At 47.2% G+C, this 25078-nt stretch overlaps 1 protein-coding gene across 1 annotated transcript; it reads left to right on the top strand.

The window, feature by feature from the left end:
• The first annotated feature begins 3 nt into the window (after window positions 1-3).
• On the top strand, window positions 4-25078 carry stk17a (serine/threonine kinase 17a). The gene is made up of 7 exons (XM_035412404.1): window positions 4-624; window positions 14348-14560; window positions 21174-21318; window positions 21912-22038; window positions 22403-22451; window positions 23358-23537; window positions 24066-25078. The coding sequence occupies exons 1-7, from the start codon at window positions 458-460 to the stop codon at window positions 24388-24390; spliced, it is 1206 nt and encodes a 401-aa protein (XP_035268295.1). The 5' UTR covers window positions 4-457; the 3' UTR covers window positions 24391-25078.

The following is a 25078-nucleotide window of genomic DNA, read 5'->3' on the forward strand; positions in this document are numbered from 1 at the left end:
AAGCAATTACGGCACTAACAATTACAGCAGATCTGGCATTGCTTTGTTGAGTAGTTTTGTGGCTCCACCCTTTTTGGTGGGATAGATTGTCAATCAAGCGTATTTCCATGGTAACGGAAGGCAAAGTAAGAGTCTGACTGCAAGTTAATTTAGCTTTGCTCACTCAGACCGTTGGGGTAGGCTGCTGTTGTGGTAGTAGCGTACAGGTCGTGGAAACATTTGGCTAAACTAATGTCACTGAAGAAAACAAGCAGCGTTCCTTACAGCACTGCTAAAAGTTTAGAAAGAAATGCGTTCGCGTTACGACATTTCTAGCTAGTTAGCTCGTTTGTTAAGGGTTCCTGTATTCATTTAGCTAGTAACAATAGCTAGCTAGTTAGTGGACAGAGCATTTCGTGCTGTTTCATCAACACGAGCGCCAGAGCCGATAGAAGATAAATTGGACCGAACCGGCGTGATGATCCCCGAATGTCCCAGGAGTTCTGAGACAAGGAGTCGCACACGGTGTCAAGGTGCCGAGCTGACCCAGACTCGCTCTGGGTTACTTTCTGAAATAAAAACACCAATCAAGACCGAGCCATTTAATGAACACTACAGTCTTATCCCTGGCAAAGAGCTTGGCAGGTAAGTCTAAGTTAATCACAACAGTAGCATCTGGTCGTAGTGACAGTAGCTTAGCAACTCATTGCTTGCAGTTTTCTAGATAGCTTAGCTGTCTGAAAACCCTGTCATCGTTTCATGCAGCTAGCTAAACACTGTCTCTAAGTTTGTGACTGCACTCTTTACAGACTCCGATTGTTTGAACTAATATTTTATTGCATTTGTGTATATAGTTATAACAAACATTATCCTGCTTGTAACTTATAATATGTGGTCGATATAAACTAAGTGTCCGACGGTGGAAAAACTTGGATAAATGCCAATTGCTGCGACTCGCTACTGAAATTGCTTCTATCTCTTGGGAGTGCAAAGAAATCGAATGTTTCCCTTTGGCCTATCGTCACTGTTTTCCAGGAATTAAAATGAGCAATTTATGTCATCGCGGTGGAGTTTGGGATGTCAGTGTCATTGAATTTATGCAATAACTTAAGCTTTTCCAATAGCTAGCTATAGTTATAGCTGTATTTACAGTAGCTAAGTGCTTTCTTATTTGACTGTTGCTCGTGCCAAGCTGGTGTTTCAAGAGGAGTGATCCTATTTGTAATATCAGTGTCACATATTTAAGTGTAGCGGTGGTTGCTGTGCACTTTTCGTTTTTGCAGATTAAAATGGATCGCAACACAACACATCCATACTGAAAGAAACAGGCATACCTTTCTCGACGTTTTCTTCACCATGCACACTAGCTAACATGATTAAATTTCACCTGACTGGGTTAATTTGTTGGCAGATCGAGCTGCATTGTAACTGCATCCAGGTGAGCACGGTCGTCTGGATAAAATTCCAGCGCTAGCTGTCCTTCAGCTGTATAATTGGCTGTTGTGTCCTCTAGGGAGGAAGGCATTGGTCGGCAGGATATTCCCCACCTCATTTAGCAATATAGTCTCAGAAATGGGGTAAGCCTACAGTTCCAAAGAGGTATTCTAGTTTGGGCAGAACAGAAAACTGTGGAATAAAAAGTTCCAAAAGCATTCCTCCTACCGGTTCTGTTAGCACATACAATTAGATGGATCATGGCTGTCACTTGACTGACTCTTAGGTGAGCCCACTCTTTGTCTGTAAAGTGCTTTGGGATCCGTTTAATGGCACTGTACACATGGCAAGTGTCATTGTATTGAATGCTAATTTATAATCATGACATGCAATTTGGTCTTTGAAATGTGTCTGTGTTTTGGTATTCTGTTCTTTTGGTTGATCCTTTCATTGAACCAGTAGACTTGGTAAAATATTAAACCCACGTTCTGTGTCATATTGGGTTGTAGACAAGTAGACAGGTCATAGGCTAATTCCAGATAGTTTTATTACTTTATCAGAAAATAAGTATTACAACTATATTTATTTCCCTCTCTCGACATTGTAAGATCAGCCTCAGACATCTAAATATACCATGACTACAAAAAGACAAGGATTTGGATAAGAACCTCACATTAGCAAGTGCTAGTAGTGCTTCTGGTGCTAAGAGTTCCAGCTTCTTCCAGCCACCCCACCCCCCACCCCCACCCCCCCACCCCATCCTCATTAAAAGAAAGGAAAGATTAATCTAATGGGAAGTCTTGGTAAATAAACATACAGAACTTACAAATTTTAAAAATGTGTTGTATTCATTAAGCATTAGCAGTTAAACAGCCATTCTTGGGAAGTGAACATAACATACCTAACCTTGACTCGCTCGATATGCTTGCCAGTTTTTTCTACTTTTCCACTGTGCACTCCAGCATGCAACTACAGTGTGGCAAAACAAACACTGCACTCACCTTTATGAATTGCGCACTATGTACCCAAGGAAACCTACGTTTATTAAAGTCTTCTGGTATTAGATTAAACTGATAAGAACGTCTTGTGTTCTTCACTGTTCCACAGGGGAAGCCATTTTCAGCTAAAATTTGCTACAGCCTATAAGGATACTTCAGCTGTGTGCCTCTTAATGTTTTCGATTTCACGTAGGAGAAGCAGTTCCCTAATACAGTCATGGCAAATGCAGCCTTTGATTTCCGTGATGTGGGGCTATTAGATTAGAATTAAGAAGTCCACTCGCAAGTTCAGTTACAGACAAATAAACTCCACGTTATTGATTTATCTGCTGGTGAGGCACTTTATAAAACCAAAGACAGGAGGATGAGCTGAGACAGCTCTCACTCGTTAATGGGTGGTACCTCTTACTGGCACAAAATGGCTATCAGCGAGATTTCTGATTGTTATGTACCCTCATTCCCAGAATTGTGGCATTATTAGGGAGCTGAGGGAGTTTGGTGGCTTAGCTTTTTTATAGCTTGTTGCCCTTTAACCATGTATGATGCTCCTTTAATGTACAGCAAACCTTATACAAGCAAAGTAATTATTTATTGTGCTGTTAGTAAGCTCAGTTATCTTTCCCCTTTCAGATACACTCACCATATAGGCTAAATAGTCAAGTGAAGCACCTGCTGTGGCACATGGAGCTTAGGTTAAAACCCCCACAAGTCCAAGGGATATCTGGCCTCCATCACTCCTTTTAGAGGGACTCAGTCCATATGCGAGGAATAAGACGACTGCTTTGAACTTAAATGAGCAGAGCAGGCAGGAGTAGGATAGGAGTAGCATCAAAAAATGAACAATCAATCAAGTAGATAGAGTAGAAGCATACAGGTCTAGCTGTGGTCTGGAGTTCAGAGAGTTGAGCCAATTCTTTATTGCACAGTTTGATGTTGCATCAGGCAAATTGATTGCTGTCGTGCACACACTATGCGTTTGCTAAAAAGCTCACAAATGCCAGTAGCTGCGCTATGATCACTTTATCCTGAAGGTGCTACTTGGTTCTCACTGTTGTACATCATTTTCACAATTAAAAAAAAAAGTGATGCCATAATTCTGTACACCATGCTGTAAGGAAGGCATGATTGTTCTGAAAATTCAGTAGGTCCTGTTGGAAATCAGTGGCACACATCTTGCTTGATGGCAGCTGCAGTGAATACTCAAGATTCCTTCTGAGTGTGAAGACGTAAATTTCCCTTTAAATTGAAATAGGTGTGTGCTGATATTTGGCAGAACACACTTGGGCGGTAAATAGCTTTTCAGCTGTACATATTATTTTGAAGGAAGCCTGTTATTCAAAGAATTTACCTTAAGAAACTTAATTTAAAAAGCAATCTACGTACTGTCACAAGAGGTAGGTTACCCTATCGTTTTTGCGGTACGCCACAATTGAAAGGCTTATGGGGTAAAACCTGGGACATATAGTCCAGACATTCAAAACTGACAGGATATTATTGGTATTAGACTGTGTTCTAAAGTTATGCATAGACAGAAAGCTGACAGGAATTACTTGGGAAAGCCAACTAAACTTAATATTTTAGTCAAATATCTTATTTCAAGCAGATGGTTTCCTTGCCTGCAAAAAATGTATATCATAATGAGCTATTAGTTAATTTAGTGAATGTGGTTACCACATTATTTTTGAATATGTGAAGCCTAGGTCTATAGTTTTTGGCTCATGTTAAACACTATTACTTGCAGAATATAATATAATATATTATATTGCAAAATATAAATCCCTGATGATGAATACATGATGATATATTTATAGTAGGCTATTGGGTTTCGTGTTTATTGAAAATAATATTTTAAAGTGAGTTTGAATCAAGGTAGTTTAGCCTATGTCCTGTGGAATCATTATTAATTTGTTTCAGATAATGGAGCCCTCATATAATCTGAATGTGTAAGTAGGAACCATTTGAAAGCAGCACATGGAAAGGTTGTAAATTCAAATTAGTGGATATAAACAAGTGGGAGAGAACCTAAAAGATTTATTTCCCTCCCTTTGCAAGTTTTTGAATTGGGGATAGCCAATGGCATTACACAATCGAGTGAAGCTGTAATTCTAAGTGTTTTTGAAAAATGTATGAAATTTCATTTTTTACATAATTTTCCCACAAATTATTTCACTGAAGGTGCTAACCTAAAATGAGCTCCCTATCAACTGTATTTCACCTATTACCATTACTGTAATGACACCATACTGTAGGTCTGCAATGTGGCAGTAAACTCTGAAGTTTTCCATAAACTTGGGTGCTTGATGAAGTCAATGACAGGTCATGTCAGCACCATGGAGAGAGCAGAGGAGAACAAGAATAAGACTGTGCTGAAAATATAGACCTATATAACACTTTATGGTACATTGTAGGCCTATATTGAAAATATAAATAAATCAGAGGGTGCCAACCATCCAGAAGATAGACATTGAGCTGTAAGTGTTCAATAGATCAATGAGGAGTCACTTGAACAGTCTGCTCGATTTACTACAGTCTCTGAAAAGTAAGCATTGTTGGTTTCAAACATGAAAGATTCACTTATTCAGAGTGAATTACAGAAGCAGAGACCATCATAGTCTCAGGAACACTAAAAAGGCACAGAAGACCCATTTATAGTCAATAAATGTGGAGCATAACAGCACGAATACTAATCAGCATTAATGGGCACTTGCATTCCTTCACTCTGACCATGGCTTCAAATCTTTGTGAGCTTCAAAACATGGCTGCTTAAGAAGTCCCACTCAGCAGTTCCTGCTATCACTGCAAAACTGAGAGTCAGCCTGTATTTCCAGCACAGTGTGTTCTGCAAAACTGGAATGCTCCAGCAAGAGGCCTCAAAATTCTTTCAGTGTGCTGTTGTGTGATGCATGGATTCATTAAAATGCTAGGCTACCTATTCCCCTTGCAGCTTAAAATAGAATAGGACTAAAAGATTTAGATGTTTGAGATTTAGAGATTCGTGAAAAACACTGCAAAACTACATCCGTTTCCTTAGTATAGTAGCCTGGATGTCTCCTTGTATTACTATAAATAGAGCTAGGCTATGTGTTTTTATCTGAGTTTCAGTAAATTTGATACTTGAAAAGGTAAAAAAAATATATATATATTCACAGTGGTGTTGTGGGTTATGTGTGCAGTAGCCCACTTTTAGCTTAAGATGAAAGAAGTTCGCATTGCGCATATACAGTACAGAAAACGGCCCCTTAATGAGAATGTAGGTTAATGCTGTATATTGCTGCGGTACACTGATGCTGACAGTATAGCTGGAGGAACGTATAGCTGTCTAATCCCTGTAATGTCAGTGCAGCCTTCATCTGTGTTTGAGAACCCTTTCCACCGCTGGGGTCTGGCCGAGCGTCTTTTCGTGTGAAGCTCCGCGGTCCGTGCTTGAGAGCGCTCGGAGTTTGACACGGTCCCCGGCCGTTCCTCTGGGCTATGTTTACAGCAGGCAGCGGGGGCCACACGCTGCTCTCGCCCGCCCTCTAATGCGTTTTGTCATCAGCCGAAAATTTCTCACCCTCCATTCAGCGATCTGCTGGCTCGCGTGGGGTCCAGCCAGCGGACGGGCTGTGTGCGCCTGTCGGATATGCAGAGTGGCCCCTTTCTAACCCCCCCCCACCCCCGAACACCCCGGACTCACAGAAAGGCCCCCTGTGTTTGGCAGGCTGGCAGGATACCATGACATCATCGCTCCACTTTTTCACGCTGTTTGTGTGTCGGGGGCCGGGGCCGGGGCCCAGTGGGGGCCCAACATCTGCTGCGCTCCGCGGAAACGGGGGGAGTCGCGTCAAAGCCACGTTTGTTATCCAGCCCCGTCCGCGGAGAAAAAAAGAAAAGAAAAAAAAACTCCGCTCAGCAGTCCCATCAAAGGCTTCGGTTACACTGGGCGAGACTGTCATGCTATACTTCCTCTCATCTGAAGGAATCTAATTAAGTTGATTTGACTCCACAAAAAAAAAGTCAAGGTCGCTCCCTGCTGCAGCTGTTGTAGTTTTTCGACACCAAGCCTGACATTTCTGGTTCAGATTTAATCTGCAGTTTAGCCTGCATTTTTGATGTGAATTTATTAAGACCGGTCATTTAGAGGGAGTGGATATCTTACGGGAGGGTAAATACCGCATTATAATGTGTGCCTTTACAATGGAATTCGGGACGGAGTGTGGCACAGTGGGTAAGGAACTGCGCTCGTAACCGAAAGGTCGCAGGTTCGAATCCCGGGTAAGGACACTGCCGTTGTACCCTTGAGCAAGGTACTTAACCTGCATTGCTTCAGTATATATCCAGCTGTATAAATGGATACAATGTAAAGTGCTATGTAAAAAGTTGTGTAAGTCGCTCTGGATAAGAGCGTCTGCTAAATGCCTATAATGTAATGTAATGTAATGAATTCCCAGGGCGTTATGGTATGTGTAGTGTCTTGTGTATAAAAATATACTGAATAGCTGGCAGTTTAGCACGGCCTAGTTTATCCGGTGCTTTATTTATCCCCCCCCACACGAAGGATGAGCGAACCTTTGCTGAAGAAGGCTCATATTGTGGGTGATTACCACCACCGTGCGGCACAGGGAGAAGGCATTCAAAAGGCACGGGCAGCTCTGAAAAATGGTGCACCGCGATGCGGCTCCGATGATGGTTTTTCCCGAGGTGTTCCCCAGGCCCGTGTGAATGGATGACCCCTTCCCCAGAGGGTCACATGTCACAACTCATTATTCCCCGATGTCATGGGCCCGTGGAGCAAACAGTCTGAGAGCTGATGAACAACTCCAGGCATTTAGTGAAAAGGAGCCCTGTCCCAGCCCAGGGCCGTCCTGTCTCAGCTGAGGGCCAGTCCCCCCCCCCCCCCCCCCCCCCCCCACCCCCGTCCCATGTTGTTACTGTTCGCCGGTCGAGCTTGTGTCAGAGCAGCAAGGTCCAACTTTAACCACTCTGTCTTCACAACTGCTGACTGTGAGATTCACAGCTTGTTTGACGGTGCCTGTCTTACACCTGAGAAGCCTTTCTGCGATTCTGAAACGAGGCACGTAGGGGAATTCCCAAAAACCCTTGTTGTTGAATGATGTCGCTCTCTTAGAACGACGCTTACTTGGAAATAATTGTGCAGAATCACACTTGTGTGAAATTCGGGCCTCGCAGCAGAATGTGATTTATTGTTCAAACGGATGAGTGTAGAATGTGAGGGATTATACAATCGAAAGGCTCGTTCACCCTTTTAATTCTTTCTCCATCGCAGGCTCGCAGTGACTGCTCGTCTCGAAAACGGCCGACGGCAGAATGTGGCCGACACGATAGCGTGAGGTCGTTGAAGCCGTTTCGCAAATTCTCCTCCTCCGCGAACACGCTGGCGTCAGACCGCGGCGAACTGGTCACGCTCGCCGAGGACAGTCAGATTCAGACACGTGCGCCCGTGCCCTAGATCCAGAGACAGCTGGAGCGAGCGGGTCGCCTGAGCTTAGACTCCGCCCACCACAGGACGCCAGCCTCATCTGCCACTCTCATCCCCCAGACAGCGGCCTGAAAGACTGCACATCACAGATCCACATCTGCCACAGCTCTCCATCACCCACCCCACCATGCAGGCTGATATGACCTCCTGCTGTTCACGCTTCCCTCTTATTCGCTCGCTTGGGGAAGAGCAGAGACCTTGTATCGTTCGCGGTGGTGGAGAGGGCAACCTGTGATCGGAGGGCTGATGGGAAATGCCACTTACTATGCGCGTGAGGTGTCACAGGCCCCAATATTTTTATGAGATATGTCATGAGCACTGTGATTACCTCACATGGGGAGCAGAGTTATGAGATGTCTTCTGAGGTTAACAGTACACTGTGAGATAGCTTCTGATAATGCAGTCGCTATCTCTGAACAGAAGTGGCTGTGAATAGAGTATGTGATATGCACTGTGATGTACATACTGTTCCGCCTTGCTTTTTCTCACGGATGTGCCAGAATGGGTGGGGACTGCTCATAATTATAGGTATGGAGATATGACTCCAGAGGCCTTCTACATATTATAGATTCTATATAGCAGAGGCTTGTGCTTGAACAGCCAATCAATGATGACATGACCGCTCATGATTTACCAGGAAATGCCAATGAGTTGCACGGGACAGGACAGGTCCACAAAATGTTACCGTCTTGTTTAAATAGCACAATGACTTAACAGATCGGCTTATGGGAAACCATTAGGCGTAGAAAAAACACCTGTTACAACTACCTTTTCTTGTGGAAAAAATGATTGACTTTGTGTTTTTCCCACATTGTTACCGTTGACTTAAATGAAAACGGGCGGCTGAAACACCTGTACTGGAGCTGAACGCACTGGAGCAAGGAGGTGAGCTTCAAAAACGCTGCTCGGTTTTGGCCGTTTGGACGGGCCATGGGCCAGTGTGGAAGTGCAGTCCACTGTAGGCTGCTGTGACTCTGCCAGTGTAATCCCCTTCGTCAACATTTATCAGGACTGCTGTATGCCTTACAGTGACCCATTGGACCCTCTATCTGTGTGTTTTTCACTGTTGTACTGGACACGGTGCGATTCTTCCTTGTGGGTCAGAGTTCAAAGCAATACATGCAGGGGATGCAGAGCTAGCAAGGCTTAATCTTTAAAAAGACTGTAAATGTGCACTGATTTAAGATCTGTGAAGAGAACAGATCAGTATAGGCAGTATCTCTGCTTACATACCTCCCCACAGTTAATCAAAAGACAGGAAATGTTCATTCTTGAAATTTCTCTTCAGGATACACAGTACAATTTTCAGTTGAAGTGAATTTGGCTTTCCTGGCCTGCTTAGAATTCCAGCGAGGCTTCTGTGTGGAGTCCATTGATAGAGGAGGGAGGACTCAGCTTTTGGCAGGAAAACAACACTGGAGCGACGCCAGTGCACCCTTATTATATTAAATACATTTTCAGCTTGGATGGCTGCCACTGCAGAGAGCGTATTGAAATAAAGCCGTCCGTTAATTTCAATGAGAAAAGGACAGGAAGCTCGGAGCATGACAGATTATGAATAGGAAATTGCAGTTAATGGCTAAACCTACAGACCCAGTGGCAGGGAGCTCCTTTTAAGCATCTTGCGCTTTGTGAAGAAATAAGCCACCGCACATTCGAACAGTTTCTCTTTCATGAGCGTGAAGCCGTTTTCAGCGAGTGCTTATCTGCCCTTGTAATGGCCGTGTGCAGAAAGCCATTCGTTCCCAACTGTCCCATTATCTGCTGAAACTGGCTGTGACCTCCATTCAACCTAGGCGCCGTGCATACGAAAGCCACCCAGCCACATCTCTCTGAGGGCGCTGTCTGCGTGAGGCCCGTGGCTTAGCAAACGCGCTGATACAGACCAGGGCTGCAGCTTTTTAAAGAGCACACTGTAGTCATCACGTCAAAGGGGTGCCGCAACAGTATCTGCTACTTTAAAACATGTCTTTGCTCTTCCTCAGAACTACAAATTAGTCTGAACTCCCTGCTCTGGGAGAGAAAGTGATTCTGCACCAACAGGCAGAGGTACACGGTCCTGCAATGTTTACGCCAGTCATCGTGATTTTCAGGATTGAGCCGTAGAACGTTCCAGGCTCTGCCTGGCGCTGGCCTAGCCTGTGTTTGCGTAGCGGCAGAGCAGAGCTGATTTCTGTGACTTGACGAACTTCATGCAGAATTAAATCGGAGGCATCCTGAGCATTTCACTTCAAAAGCCCCAATTACTCACGGTCGGGAAGCTGCGGACGCGACGAGATGGCCACCGGGCTTTGAGTCCGCACCCACATCCTGCTGCTCCCATGTGGAATTGGGTTCCTTTTACATAAGGAGATTAGGGCCTTTTCTTCGTTCCTTTCAGGTCGTATGAAGTCAATCTTTTGGCAGCATGGGCTGAATTAACAATAAATCAGAGAGAAAGGTTCTGTGTGCTCTGTTTGTTGTCAAATACCGTAGTGGGAGATTAGGGTAATTTTTCCCACTATTTCAAAGGAACTAATCACCGACTCTCACGGAAGAGCTTAAAACCTCTTTGATTGCAAACCAGGCAGCTCAAATGTAGTAAATGTACTAACTTTTATGAGTGAATTTTTTATTAATCCTTCCATCATTGGATATTGTAGCTCTTTGACAGTGAACTTGATGGTTTTCTGGGAGCTTTTACTGATTGTTCCAGTACCAGCCAAACCAAATCCAGCTCCTTTAATACCAGTATCAGCCAAACCAAATCCACCTCCTCTAGTACCAGTACCAGCAAAACCAAATCCACCTCCTCTAGTACCAGGACCAGCAAAACCAAATCTACCTCCTCTAGAACCAGGACCAGCCAAACCAAATCCACCTCCTCTAGAACCAGGACCAGCCAAACCAAATCCACCTCCTCTAGAACCAATACCAGCCAAGCCAAGTTCAACATATAAACACTTTTTCTCTTTGTCCTCAGTCTGTTTGGGCAAGGGGCCCTGCTTCTGCAGCAGCCTGTCTGACTCCCAGGTGGCTTAATCGCCTCCTCACACGCACACACACTCACACACACACACACACACACACACACACTCACACAAACACGCACAAACACACACACATACTCACACACACACACACACACATGACACACACACACTCACACAAACACACTCACTCTCACACACACACACACACACACACACACACACGCACACACACCCCTGGCTCTGCTGTATGATGGGTATGTGAGGCACGCTGGCGGTGAGAGCGGCAGCGTAATTCGTCTGACACACCCACGTTACCGAGCGTTCCCCCCCGCGGTCACGCCCCTCTCTGAGCTTCTCTGGGAACCTCAGGTCTGTCCCTCAGGTGCTTCCAATCTTCGCTCGCTCACGAACACACGCCATGCACATCACAGAGGCCTTCACACCGGGCTTTATGGATGTGACAGAACTTTACAACAACAATAAAAAACTCATCCCCAAAAAGGCTTGAGGATTCATGGAATTTCATAGGCTGAGGTCTTGTTCAGGGTACGCTGAAGACCACATACGCTGAAGGTGAAGGAATTTTGAACGTGGAATGAAGAAACATAGTTTTGAAAGTGAACGAGGCACAGGGTACAGCTGCGGGTTGTAAATACATTTAGGGCTGGACAGGTTTGAGGCTGGAATGTAATGCTTCTCCTTGAACCCTGAAACTATACAGGCCCATGTTTCATGTGTATGGTGAGCATAACATCATTGGAAAGAGTTATACCATCCTGTATCTTTTGTTCCTGATCCGGTGTTTAAATCACTTTTCCATTTCTCCAATGCCAAAGCAATATAGTTAAATATTTGTGAAAATGAAAGTTTTTGTGATTAATGGATCTGTATTGCCCATTTCTGCATGATATTTGCTGCTATCTTGTAAATGCATGTTTTACAATTCAGCTGAGGTGACCAAGGCAGTTGTAATGATCACTGTTTAATAGAACAGCCCAGCTGGAGTCTTACTGAATCCTACCATTGTAAGGAAGCCATTGGTACTGTAATTACCAAAAGAGTTTATTAGTAATATACTAAACGGATTTGGTAATTAGTGAACTGCTAGTTTAGTATAATATAATATTTTACTTATTCTGTTCTCATATCAGCAACTTGAGCTCCTTCCAGAAACATCCTGAGGTCTGGTTGAGACTCTTGTATTATGGAGTCACCTGACTAGGCAGTATAAACAAAGCAGCGTGCACCGTGGGAGTAGTAGTGTTGGAGCGAAGAAGGGGATCAACAGTGTGTGAGCCTCCCTTTCTGTAACCGTCTCCTTGAACGTGGGGAAAAAGGTCCACAGACCAGCGTTTACAGTGTTTCACCAGAAGAGTTTAGTAACAAAAGGGGAAACGGCTCATTCGGCTGAGCTGATTTATTTGGTTTCGCGTAGTCTTGGCCGTTTTTTCCGCAGTCAATCATTTCCGTTGCAACTGGAGCGTTTGGATGTTTAAGAAAGAAATGGGGAGGATGGTTTCGACCGTGACGACCGGAGAAGCGGTAATTGTGCTCAGATGTGACCGCCCTCGGTCCCACGTGCGCCGTTTGTATTTCGGCTCACGGTCACGTTGCTCCGTGACACTTCCTCCCCAGCGTTTGGAGGAGGATCAGAGCTCCCGCATTAAGATTTCTTTTCCGTATTGTTTTCACGCGCTGTTGTTTGTTTTATTTCCATATCTGAAGGTTGCTGCTAGGCTATTGTGTGCTGCTCCAGTTCTGGGATGGCTGGCTGCAGTGGTAGTTATCTGAGGACACCGCTACTATGAAAGCCGTTCTTTCCTTCTCTGGCTCCGCCTCCGCCCTTCAGACTTGGTGGCAGTCACCTTCATGTCTGTGAACACGTCCCTGCGGTCCGTTGCAGTGGCGGTCCAACAGTCACCCCCAAACGAATGTTGACACTAAGTCATATCTCAGGTGAAGGTAGGGTACTAGGGTACTAGGGTAGGAGCCTGAAGGTTGGACCTGGGACGTTCAGCGAAGCCCGTGGTCCCAAAGCGGACGTTCAGGTCCTCGTTTTCTGGGACCATCTCCGCAGTTGTTTACAGTGGCTCCCGCAGCAGCTTGGCAAACACTTAAAGGAAAGCAAAGAGCCCTTCTTTGGTCGAGCTTTGTTGGGTCCTAATAATAAATCTCGTGTGCGCGCTCTGCTTCCTCCAGGCGCAGCGGTCAGCGCTGCCTTTATTATCCACCAGGGTGCTCGCCGCGCTCCAGGATGGGTAAATCATACACAGCACACGCGTCCAGCGATTAACCAGGGATTTGTCAAGTCATAAACTTCTCCGCAGCCATCTTGTATTTCAAATGGGTTTTTTTTTTTACTTGTCCAGTCGGTTTTCTTCTCCAAGATGCTAAATCACGACGAACAGAAGAAAATCTCATGAAATATAAGGAAAGAAAAGTGGATGAGATTTTTTTTTTCTCTCTTCCTTTCCAAACGACCCGGAGAAAAACTTCCCTTGAGTCTGAGAGCTGCTTTAAATAGTTTTCCCAGCTCTGAATCCGTAACTCTAAAATCAGCGCTTTGAGTTTAGCTCCCGATGGCTTGAGGATCGACTAGCACACAGCCGATTCCCTTGCACACAAAGGAGCTCCTTTCCATGGCCGACCTGTTGTTGACGTTAGCTTCGCGCATCGCTTATCGATGCGGTGCGCGCGGGACTCTGAACAATGCGTGGAGGCAGGAGGCAGAGCGGGTCTTAATGCAGCACTTTATTAGCGAGGGGCCCCGGGCACTTCCACTGCAGTCTGGGGCCCGCGCACCTTCCAGCCAGAGAAGTGGGTCACGCTACAAAGCAGGCGCTTGTGCGGGCAGAATGGCCAACTTGGGTTTGGAGATGACTTCATCCCGCAGAAATGCGGGGAGACAAAGGGATGTTCAGCTCCAGTGATAACAAATGTGTGCCCGTTTCCCCCCTCCTCCCTCACCCTACCAGCCCCCCTTCACCCCCCCCCCAACCCCCCTCCTCCCTCACCCTACCAGCCCCCCTTCACCCCCCCCAACCCCCCTCCTCCCTCACCCTACCAGCCCCCCTTCACCCCTCCCTCACCCCCCCCCCAGCCTTCAGCCCTGAGTTCAAGTCTCCCCACTCTACATGTGCGATGAAAGGGTCCTCTGGACCGTGTGTGCACGTGTGTGTGTGTGTGTGTGTGTGTGTGTGTGTGTGTGTGCGTGTGTGTGTCAAACTGCAAGCAAGTGGGGGAGAAAGCACAGTGAAACTGGGTTTTTAACAAGATGTTCTACTCGCATGCCGCATGCAATAATGCCACATGCAGTGAGCCAAATTAACTGTGGTTAAATTACAGCTCGTTTATTTTACTTATTTCTTTGTGCTAATGAAATTCAATCTAAAGTTCATGTCTGTTTTACATTTGGTCCCTATAACTGTGTGCATTCCATGCTCGGAATCTGTTTATCCTCTACATTACCCTCTTGCGTTGGGCAGGGGGAAGTTTGCCGTGGTGAAGAAGTACGTGGAGAAACAGACGGGGAAGGAGTACGCCGCCAAGTTCATGAGGAAGAGGAGGAAGGGCCAGGACTGCCGACTGGAGATCGTGCACGAGATCGCCGTGCTGGAGCTGGCCACCGCCAGCCCCTGGGTCATTAACCTGCACCAGGTGTACGAGACGGCCAGCGAGATGATCCTGGTGCTGGAGTAGTGAGTATCCCCCGGCCCAGCTAATAACGCTCATCATAATAACATTAATAATGTACTGCGCCTTTCATCTCATTATCGCTAAGTGTTTTAGTGTGAAGGGAGAAATTCATGCATAACTTAATCGCATCCCAAATAGTGAGCTGAAGTATGCTATTTTATACTTGTTTGAAGCATGTTTGAAGTATAATTAAGGTTTATATCAAGTATGCTTAGTATACTATTTTTTCACATGGGCGTCTTTCCTATCCAACTGTTATGACAGCCAGTGGAAATTGCAAACTCTGTGACTTCAGGTAATACTGTGAAGCCTTCAACGTTCACTCAAGTCGTCCACCAAACGGTTCACAAAAAACCAAAGCTCAGCCTTGCTTGGTCACAGGGAGCGGACAGCGAGCATTATGGGGCAAATACTCAACTCCTCAAACAGAGACAAGTAGCAGCAGATAGCGCCAGTAATCCAGCTCTAAAGCCCCCTCTGACACCCCACACGCCCGGCTGAGCGGGGGCTATGTCCGATACTGCCGTCCCCACATGACAGGCGGGGGTGGGATCCTGCTCATACAGCAGGAGCAGCTTATTGGGTTTCTGCCAGTCAGCTGCAGACACTGAACCTGGCAGGGCAGGGATTAGAGCACACTCACAGGTCTTACGGCACCGCCCTACAGTTGTCATGGACACCTTGTGCTCAGCATACCTGGGGCGTCTTTGTGTTGTATGACCCGTGTAAGACCTGAATGCCACTTTTCACGGGTTGCTGTGGCTTCCTTTAAGGACAGATACGTGCATGTCCTACAGGCCTAAATGATTTATGAGGTTAATGTTAGCCTAATTAGTAATGTTAGCCTAGTTTTTCCCTTAACGTAACTGGGGTACATGGCATTTTAATATGTGGCAGCATGAAGTCATTGTATAACTGGCAGAGCAAAGCACCTCTGTGTGGCCTGTGGGTGAGTATGTGCTTCTGCGTGTGAGTGAGTGCGAGTGTGCATGTGCTTCTGTGTGTGCATGCCTGTGCATGTGGTCATACTCTTTTTGTATATGTGCCAGTGTGTGTAAGGCTGTATATGTGCATATGCCAGCATAGCTTTGTGTGTGGGTGTGTGTAATACTGTACAGCAGTATGTGGCTGGTCTTTCTCCTGAATTCCTGCGCTCAGACAGTCTGGGCCTGCGCTAGGGTCACTCAGGGCAGCGCGCTTCACGCTGGATAGCCCTCAGTCGTTCCCTGTTCGCCCAGGCCTGAATGGCACGCGCTGTGTGTGATGGAGCTGGCAGCCCCGGACTTCCCCTGCAGCCGTGCCTCCCCGCGGGGTCACGCGGCCGCTATCGAGCTAGCCCCAGGCCCCACTGCGCTAAACCGCTAAACGCATCCCAACCGCGGCTATCTGGGCCAGCCCGTAACCAGAGAAAGGGTCTGAATTCAGCTACAGCAGAAACGTCCTTCCGTCCACCGCGCTCGCATTCGCCGTGCCCGTGCTCCAGGTGTTTTTGCACTTAGGGAATTTGCAAGGGAGCGATTTACAGTGTAACGGATGAGCACAGCTTGCTTGGGAAAGAGAGCAGAATAAATAAAACTGCGTACACGTCCGCGTGGCTCTTTTTTTAGCCCGGCACTTCAATGTTTAATTGTGCTCTGCATGTGACCTAGAAAGGGATCGTGCCGCTGCGTGTAGCGTGTCGCGTGTTGCTGTTCGCAGCTGGTACCTCCCCGCGGCTATCGCGCGCGGCTATCGCGTGCAGCTATCGCGCGCTCCACGCTCCTCATCCTCGCCGTTTTAAAGCAGCCCTAAAGCTGTGAATAATGAAGGAGAGAACCAGTAAGGAAGCGATCTCTGGAACGCACGTCCGGAAAGGTCAGCCTAATTATTCAGCACCTGGTTAGAGTTTCTCCTGAGACGGAGGTTATGGGAGAGAGGCGGGCTGAACTTCGAGCCAAGGTGCCAGGTACGAGACGGCGCCCCCCAGTGGGCATGCACGTGAAAAGAATCCCGTCTACAGGCTGATCAGTCGCTGCTCACACAGTTTATAGGCTGATCAGGCACTGCTCACACATAGCTTGTGAGGTGTCCTAGAACCTGCCTGAGTGAGCCGTTGTTAGGTGACGTATGAAGAGTCATCTCCAGGCCACCTAATCCAAGAGAACAGAAGAGGCTTCTGTTTTCTTCTTCTGAAGAGAAGACACTCTGCCTTCTATCTGTGAACAGAGCACAGGCAGGGAGAATAAAAATGACATGTAATAAAAGTAGAATGCCTTTGCAGAAGGCTGAAATCATCGCCAGCGATTGGCTTTGTCAGTAGTGTTCACCAGGAATAATGGAGCAGTTCTGCTGCTGCGGGAAGTAGAGCGGAACGCATTTAGCCCTTATGATGATCTAGCGCAGGAGACCAGGGAAGGGGCAGAGACAGCTGCCTGTAGCAGGCTGCTGTGGGCGGCTGATGGGTGTGGGCGGGCGGATGTGGGAAGTGAGAGCAGGGACAGCCGGTCTGGGCTCGCGGAGCGGGGCTGGAGCAGGGCTGGAGCGGGGCTGGAGCGGAGCTGGAGCGGGGCTGGAGCGGGGCTGGAGCGGGGCTGGAGCGGGGCCGGAGCGGGGCTGGAGCGGGGCTGGAGCGGTTAGCCTCTATCCAGGCGCAGCTGAAGCGTGGCCCCCTGGCGCTCAGGGCTCCAGTCGGGAGTTCATTGTGTCAGTGTGCTGCGCTCGGGCACGTGAGCCCCAGGACCGTGGCTGCTGGCCCGGCAGGGCGGGGGGGGGGGGGGAGAGGTGGGAGGGAGGGGGGGAGGCGGGGGAGAGAGGGGGGAGGGGGAGGGGGAGGGGGAGGGGCAGCCGTTCCATCACATTACTCCCTGAGCCAGAGGGATGGGTCTGTTCCAGCAACGCTCCATAACTCCCTGCAGCTCAGACACATGCACTGTATATACACACACACACACACACACCCCATATACTTACACACACACACACACACCCCATATACTTACACACACACACACACACTATATACATACACACACATACACTCTACACACACACACACCGTCACCACACGCACACCATACACACACACACACACACACACACATGCACATACTCCATATATACACGCACACCATCCACACACATACACACATGCACATACACCATACACACACACACACACACAGACCCCACCACAGTTAAACACAGACATGCCAGAAAATGTCTCTTACACACACACACACACACACACACACTACACTACACAGTCTTTCACACTTACAGTACACACATGCTCACACACATACACAAGCTTAACTTAAACTCGCACACTCATGCACACAAATACACACTCCATTCCACCTCACACGCCTCAGCTGTGGAGGGGCTGTGGTTCTGTGGCCTCAGGCGTTTTTCTGCATATGGATTCAGAGCTTCAGAGTGCTGGAGGTGCTGCGGAATTAAATGCAAAATTGAGGTCACCGTGGTGGGCTGGTGGAGGAACCCCAGATAGCATATGATGGATCTGCATCGGAGATCAAAGATGGATCAATTCCCAGCTGCTGTGCTGGATCTGTATGTGTGCGTGTGTGTGTGTGTATGTGTGCGGGTACGCATGTGCATGTGTCTGTTTGAACATTGAAAGGCTGCTAAACTTGTGACGCAGACACTATCATTGAAATTACGCATTGCGTGCTAAGTTACTGATATTTTAATATGATTGATATGATACGAGTAGCCAGATGGTTCAGCTGTTATGACACCTTTCATCCTATTTCATGTTGAACAGTTGAGTGCACGCAATGCCCATTGCGAAATAAATGTTCCTATATATGTGTTTAAAGCTTGCTTAGACGTTTTCATGACTATTAACATCCAACCCTTAAAATGGCTCCCATGCCATTGTTTTGCTTCCTCTCGATCCAAATAAAATCTTATGAGCAGTTTGAAATGCGGTGTAGAACCATAACGCGCTTCCTGCTGTGAACTTTACAAGCCAGTCCAGGTTTCAGCAGTTAGCCTGGTGAGAGGGCAGGAGCTCATCGGGGGGGGGGGGGGGGGGCTTGCATGCAGTAGCTGCAGTGTTCAGCAGACAAGGAAGGCACCACAGACTGAGGAGTTCATCGAGTCTTCTGTTAATGGAATACAGTAGGCGTAGGTCACTTTGCGCTGCTGTGAATGAATGTCTCCCTTGTTTAAGGAGTGCTAAGTAAAAGCATTCAAAGCAGCAACACAAGTCTCAGTAAGTTTTGTGTTTTGTGTTATATTAAAGTGCTATTGTGTCATATTGAAGTGCATACAAAGTTGAGGCTAAATGTAAGTCCCCACCAAGTCTTTTATATACAATATTGTGTATAGTCTGTAGAATAACCATGGCTTCTTTTAGCATAGTTCTCCTGTAATCACTCAAACAAAGCTCACAAGCTAAAACTGCCTCTATTAGGTGTCTTGGGTTTGAACATCCTAAAAATAGGCAAAAGAAGTGCTCGCCCTAGCATTTGGTCTAAAAATGCGTTCCTGGGGGGGGAAGTTTCCGTGCCTCGCGTCCCCACACTCGGAGAGAACAGAGCGGCCTCTCACACGCCCGGCACGTTTCTGCCCACGGACCAGGAAAGGGCTCGCCCAGCCCCCGCCGCCGGGCTATTCCCAAAAAAAACAAAAAAAAACCCTGACCCAGTTATGAGCTGCCAGCTCCTCTCTCTCTCTCTCTCTCTCTCTCTCTCTCTCTCTCTCTCTTCCCTCTGCCGTTGCGTTTTGTGTTTAGACTGTCGGAGGCTGGCAGCGCTCGGCCATAATTGCAGCCTGCCAAACGCGGAGACGGACTCTCAGCGTTCTCCGCGTCTTGCATGCGCTCAAAGAAACTGTCAGAAAAACCTTCAGGATCCGTTCCACATGTCCCAGCCCCCCCACCCACCCTGCTCCGCAGCGCTTACATATTTCAGTGCCTTTTTAAGCTTTCGATATCTTTTCGCAAATTACCGCCTTCATCATCCGGTCCGGTCGAGCGCGGTGCTCGGGATTTGGCGAAGCGATCACATGCAAATGTCAGGCTGGAATCTTCAACTGCTGCGTCTTGTTGAGAAGAGAGCCTCCTTAGCTTCAGCGGCGTCAGACATAAACTGGCACGCTAACTGAGCGTGCTTTTTTTAAAACTAAAGACCACCTCTGAATGGAGACGATTCGGATAGCCCCTTTGAGAAATAGACATCAAAGTGCACGCTGCGTAGTGCACACAAACACAGCTGTAAGCGTGTTACTGAGAGCGCTCCTGCGCCCCCTCAGAGTGTTTACCCTCAGCGTGGTGTTCCACACTGACCCTGCAGGAACCAGAGTAAGAGCCTGACTGGGGGGTTCCTCCTGGGCAATCCCTCACGGTCACTGTCCAGACACAGCGCTGCCCTCCGCTGACACCTGCAGGCAGTGAGCTGGAACTGCAGGGGTTTCCTCCAGCCCCGGTGTAGAGGCTGGTCGGAGGGGAAACAGAGGCCTCCTTGTAGCTGTGTGTTTAGCTCAGACCCCACACCCATCATTCCAGTGCTGGGAGCACGCGGGCCCAGATGCTGTGGTGCTGAGAGGCCCTGGTTCTCAGGGAGCTCTGTGTGTTGACTGTCTGCAACCTGCAGCAGACCGTGGCCTGGCTCGTCCTCCCAGCAGGTAGCCGCCAGACCGCACGTCTGCCCTCCCCTTACATCAAAGATCCAAACCCTCCCCCTTTTCCAAGTTTAGCCATTCACTGTGGGGCACATTGCGTCAGGCATAAACTTTAAGTCTGCACTTGTTATGTCTGCGTTCATGCATGTGTGTGTATGTGTTGAGGGAAGCGTAAGGGCTCACTTCAGAGGTATGGGTCCAGCCCTACCTCATCTCGATGTTGTAGCCACAGCCATAAACTGGCAGGGGATTGGCTTTTGTGAAGGTTGGGAAATTGTATTTTGAGTATGGTACAGAGGAAATGGCAAGCCTGGCTTACTGTGAACTTAATCCCCACACTGAGCAGTGCACGCCGAATGTAAAACAGTGGAAATCGGGACCAGAGTACCAAGCAGTCAGGAAAAGAAAAGGACGGTTAAAAGCATCCAGTGCGTTCTCAGAGTTCAGAATGGTGATATTAGCTCCACAGCCTCAGCAGCCATCAGTGCTTCTTTCAGTGGAAAGCACTGAATCAAAGCACTATACTGTGAATAGAACAGACAAATACAGAATTCCTAGATTGGACTAGAGATTAGTTGGATATCTACCTTTATTCTTTAATCACAAGAATGATAAATGATTGTTTTCATATTTGGACTATATTTTTTATTCAGTGCTATCCGATATGGATGCCCAGCTCTTGTAAACATTTTCCCTTCCCGTTACTTCTGCAGTGTGAACTTTAGACCTACGTTTACGAGCTGGAAACGCTCAAGCTCCTGCCAGTGGAAATGGAAATAATTTAAACCCAAAGGCTGGAAGATGGCATTTAAAGTGAAATTCCACTCCGCTTTCTCTCCCCACCGAATCCACCGACCCACTGAAAGCCACAGTGGATGCTGCATGAGCCAGGCCGTTGGACTTGGCTTAAGGAACTGCGGACGGAGAGAGCCGCAGACTGACCTCTGCAACGCGCGCTGACCCCGGTCCTGTTTTTGTGTGCCCCCACAGCGCGGCCGGGGGCGAGATCTTTAACCAGTGCGTGGCCGAGCGGGAGGAGGCCTTCAAGGAGGGCGACGTGAAGCGGCTGATGCGGCAGATCCTGGAGGGCGTGGCCTTCCTGCACAGGAGCAACGTGGTGCACCTGGACCTCAAGGTCAGCCGGAGGAGCGGGCACGCGTCTCGTAGCGGAGCTACGTTTGACTGCCCCTCGCATGAGGAGCATAGCGGGCGGGGGGGGTTGGGGGGGGCGACACCCGGGGAGGGCTTGGCTAACCAAAACCAGGCCATGTGGCCTCACTACACCCCAATTCCTCCTTTTCCGTCACTGTTACCAAACAGGGATTGATACAAAATGGCAATTTCATCAAACCCTGATTTATTTTTACAAACCAGCTTGTGTTTAGTCAGCGCAGAGCTAGATATTTATACAAACCGTGATCGAATGCTTGCTGTTCCACAGGCAGACGAGGCTGTAGGTGTGTATTTTTACCACTGTTACCCCTTCCTGCCTTCACGCCTGTCTCATATACAACGTCCACTGGAGCATACACATATTGCCCCTGCATTCTACAGAAATCTCCACTCAAAACTTGATCAAGCCTGATATACAGTAAGACACAAAATTAGAATGGTATACCACACCCGTCATGTGCAGGTGGTGCCAAACCAAACAGGCCACACAGCTGTGGATTCGTTTAGGGCAAAGCCCGCCTGATGATTGACATGTGAGCTGTCCTGCCTCCTCAGCCCCAGAATATCCTCCTGACCAGCGTGGATCCTCTGGGAGACATCAAAATAGTGGACTTTGGGCTCTCCCGCATGGTGAGCAGTACCCAGGAGCTGCGAGAGATCATGGGGACCCCAGAATACGTGGGTGAGTGCAGCACCAACAGACACCGCTAACTGCTTAATAATACCCTATGAATACAGTGACAAAAAACGACATTCATTCTGCTTTGCAATACCCTATTAATAAATGCACATGTGCACAACTGAAATGGGCTTTAAAAAGCACACGTCTAACTCTGCATAGTAATGCCATATGAATACAGTGACACACATAATGCACTGTGTGTATTTAGAAGTCATTACTAATGCTACTTAGTACTACTCTTGCAATAAACTGATGTGCACAGAGCAGAAAATGGTCTCTTAAAATCATGCAGTATTCGGCTTGGGTTTTGCTTGTTTTTATGAATTATATTTTAGTTTTACACCTGTTGTTTTCTTCCTTTCAGCTCCAGAGATTTTGAATTATGAGCCAATAAGTACAGCAACAGACATGTGGTAAGACTTACGTTCACTTATAACTTTCCTTTTCTGTGATTAAAACCTTACGAAATCCTAAAATAGACCTTGTAATTGGAATCAGACCGTTTCTTTTAAATGATCATTTCAAAACAAATCCTGGAAGCTGCAAAATATGTTTATTAGACTTCTACTGCCTGGAACATTCCTCACATTCTGTCCAAGTGTGAATCCGGCCAGCACACTTCCTCCCTGCTGCTGTTGCTCCGCCCACATCAGGGTCTCTGGCCCTCTTTTTTCACTCGTGCCGCTCCTTAATTGGCTGGCGCGGGACGTGTGACCGGTCATGCGCTCTGCATTACGCTTCAGTGCCACTGCTGTGGGTTTGATCAAAGGGAGATCTGCGAGCAACGTGCGTGTAATAAAATGGAGCGTTTCAAGCAGGCGATCAGGTCCATATGGCTGTGGGGAGAGCCGTGGTGGAGACCAGCACCTGTCAGGCAAAAACAGAAGGATTGGGTTATGTGCATGGTGGGGAGCCCGCTCGCAATATTGACAGTGATCATTTTTCCAGTGTTTTCCACAGCATTCTTAGTCGGTGGAATCATTCTAAGATTTTAAACCTGTGATCGGAGCCTGCAAGCCAAATGATTCCAGAGCCCCAATGAGTACTTCCCATCACATGATTGTTGTTGAATGAGCTTCTGCCACCTTTAGAGATGTCTTTCAGTCATTCAGAGACTGCTACTCATCCAGATGAATCTACTGTATCACTCGATGGCTCACTCCTCACCGCTACATATATAGATAGTCTGAGTAAATGGACCAGTAACAGTGATACAAACTGCACTTCATGTTGGGCTAGATAGAGTACAGTGCTCACAGATCATAGTTTTCCCATTGCAGGTCCTGATTGACAGTGTTGTGTGTCCCCCTCTCTGGTAGGAGCATCGGAGTGCTAGCCTACGTGATGCTAACAGGGACGTCTCCTTTTCTGGGAGACGACAAGCAGGAAACCTTCCTCAACATCTCCCAAATCAACATCAGCTACACCGAGGAGGAGCTGGAGGGGCTGGAGCAGCCTGCCATTGAGTTCATGAAGTCCCTGCTCATTAAAGAGCCACAGTGAGTGCAGCTCCACAGAATTACGCCTGTGTTTTACTTCAGTTCGCTGTGGCACAGGGCTACTTTGAACATTAAACTTTAGAATTTTTATGTTGTGTTTTGCAGAAAAGAACGAAAATACTTCTTTCAGTTGAAAGCACTGTATCAAATCACTGTACTCTGAATACAACAAATACAGGATTCCTAGATTTGACCAAAGATTAGTTGGATATCTACCTTATATTCTTTATTCATAATAAAGATAAATGATTGATTCTTATTTAGACCCTTTTTTATTCAGTACTATCTAATATGGCTGCCCAGCTCTTGTAAACATGTTCCCTTGCTTCTGCAATATCAGCTGTAGACCTAAGTTTACGAGCTGGAAAAGCTCAACTCCTTGCCAGTGAAATGGAAATACTTTACAAATTTTAATGCGCCCCAGAAGAACAGCAGACTCTCCCAACTCCCACCCGCCTGCTTTTGTCTGTGGAGCTCTGCCCTTACAGTGTGCCCCCGGCATAACTGATTGCGTGCCTGTGTCGACAGAAACAGGGCCACTGCGGAGGAGTGTCTGCAGCACCCCTGGCTCCAGCAGCCGGCCGAGGGGAAGGGAGAGATGAAGGAGAGGCTGGAGGGAGGGGCGGACGGCCCTGCCTCCCCTCCCGCCAAGGAGGACGAAGAAGAGGACGAAGAGGAAGGCCCAGTGAGGGAGGAGCTCATCGTGGTGGCGGCCTACACCCTGGGACAGTGCCGGCAGTCGCAGTCGGAGAAGGAGGCCATGACCCCTGAGCAGAAGGCCGTCTCCAAGCGCTTCAAATTCGAGGAGCCCTTCAGCGCCCTGCAGGAGGTCCCCGGAGGGTTCATCTACTGAAGCCCCGCGAAGCCCAGCTTCGAAAAACGCCTCCTTAAACCCTCCTCGTGATCTGAACTCATTAAGCCAAACCTCCATCGTTCATTAAGCTTGTTTGTTCGTTCGTTCAGTCGTCCGTTTGTTTTTAACGTTGCTGCTTTGTTTTCATGGGTAAGCTATGACAGACTGAACTTTGCTGTGTTTTTTCAGATTTTTTTTTACATTTGGTGCCATGCTTGAAAGTTTCGGCGAGACTTGCGCAGAGCCTCTTCGCTTTGTTTTTTGTTTTTTTTTTGTTTTTTTTCCTTTGACCGTCGTGCTGTTCGATGCCGTCTCTTTCTAAAAGTGTGTGTTGTTTATGTTTAATAGTAAAGATTTGGTTCGGGGAAGGGCTAAATATATGTATATACAACTAAAGCTAATATTGTTTCAAGAGTACGTTTTAATTAAACGGTTTAAAAAAGAAAAAAAGCCATTGCACACATATGACCCCAAACCGTGCTTACGGTAAGTACTTGGATTTGAATTTCTAAAGCAATAATTACATTTCATTGTACACTGTTTATGCAGTGATTTTTTTTTTTTTAACTCATCCCTAGATCTGTCAGTATATGTTTATCCAAGTTTGTCTCCAGATTAGATCTTTTCTATGGAAACAAAGTTGAACATGAATACCTTTGACATTGTAAATAAATGTTCATCTCAAACA

The sequence above is a fragment of the Anguilla anguilla genome, chromosome 4 (genome assembly GCF_013347855.1).
Source record: "Anguilla anguilla isolate fAngAng1 chromosome 4, fAngAng1.pri, whole genome shotgun sequence".
NCBI classification, from domain to species: Eukaryota; Metazoa; Chordata; class Actinopteri; order Anguilliformes; family Anguillidae; genus Anguilla; species Anguilla anguilla.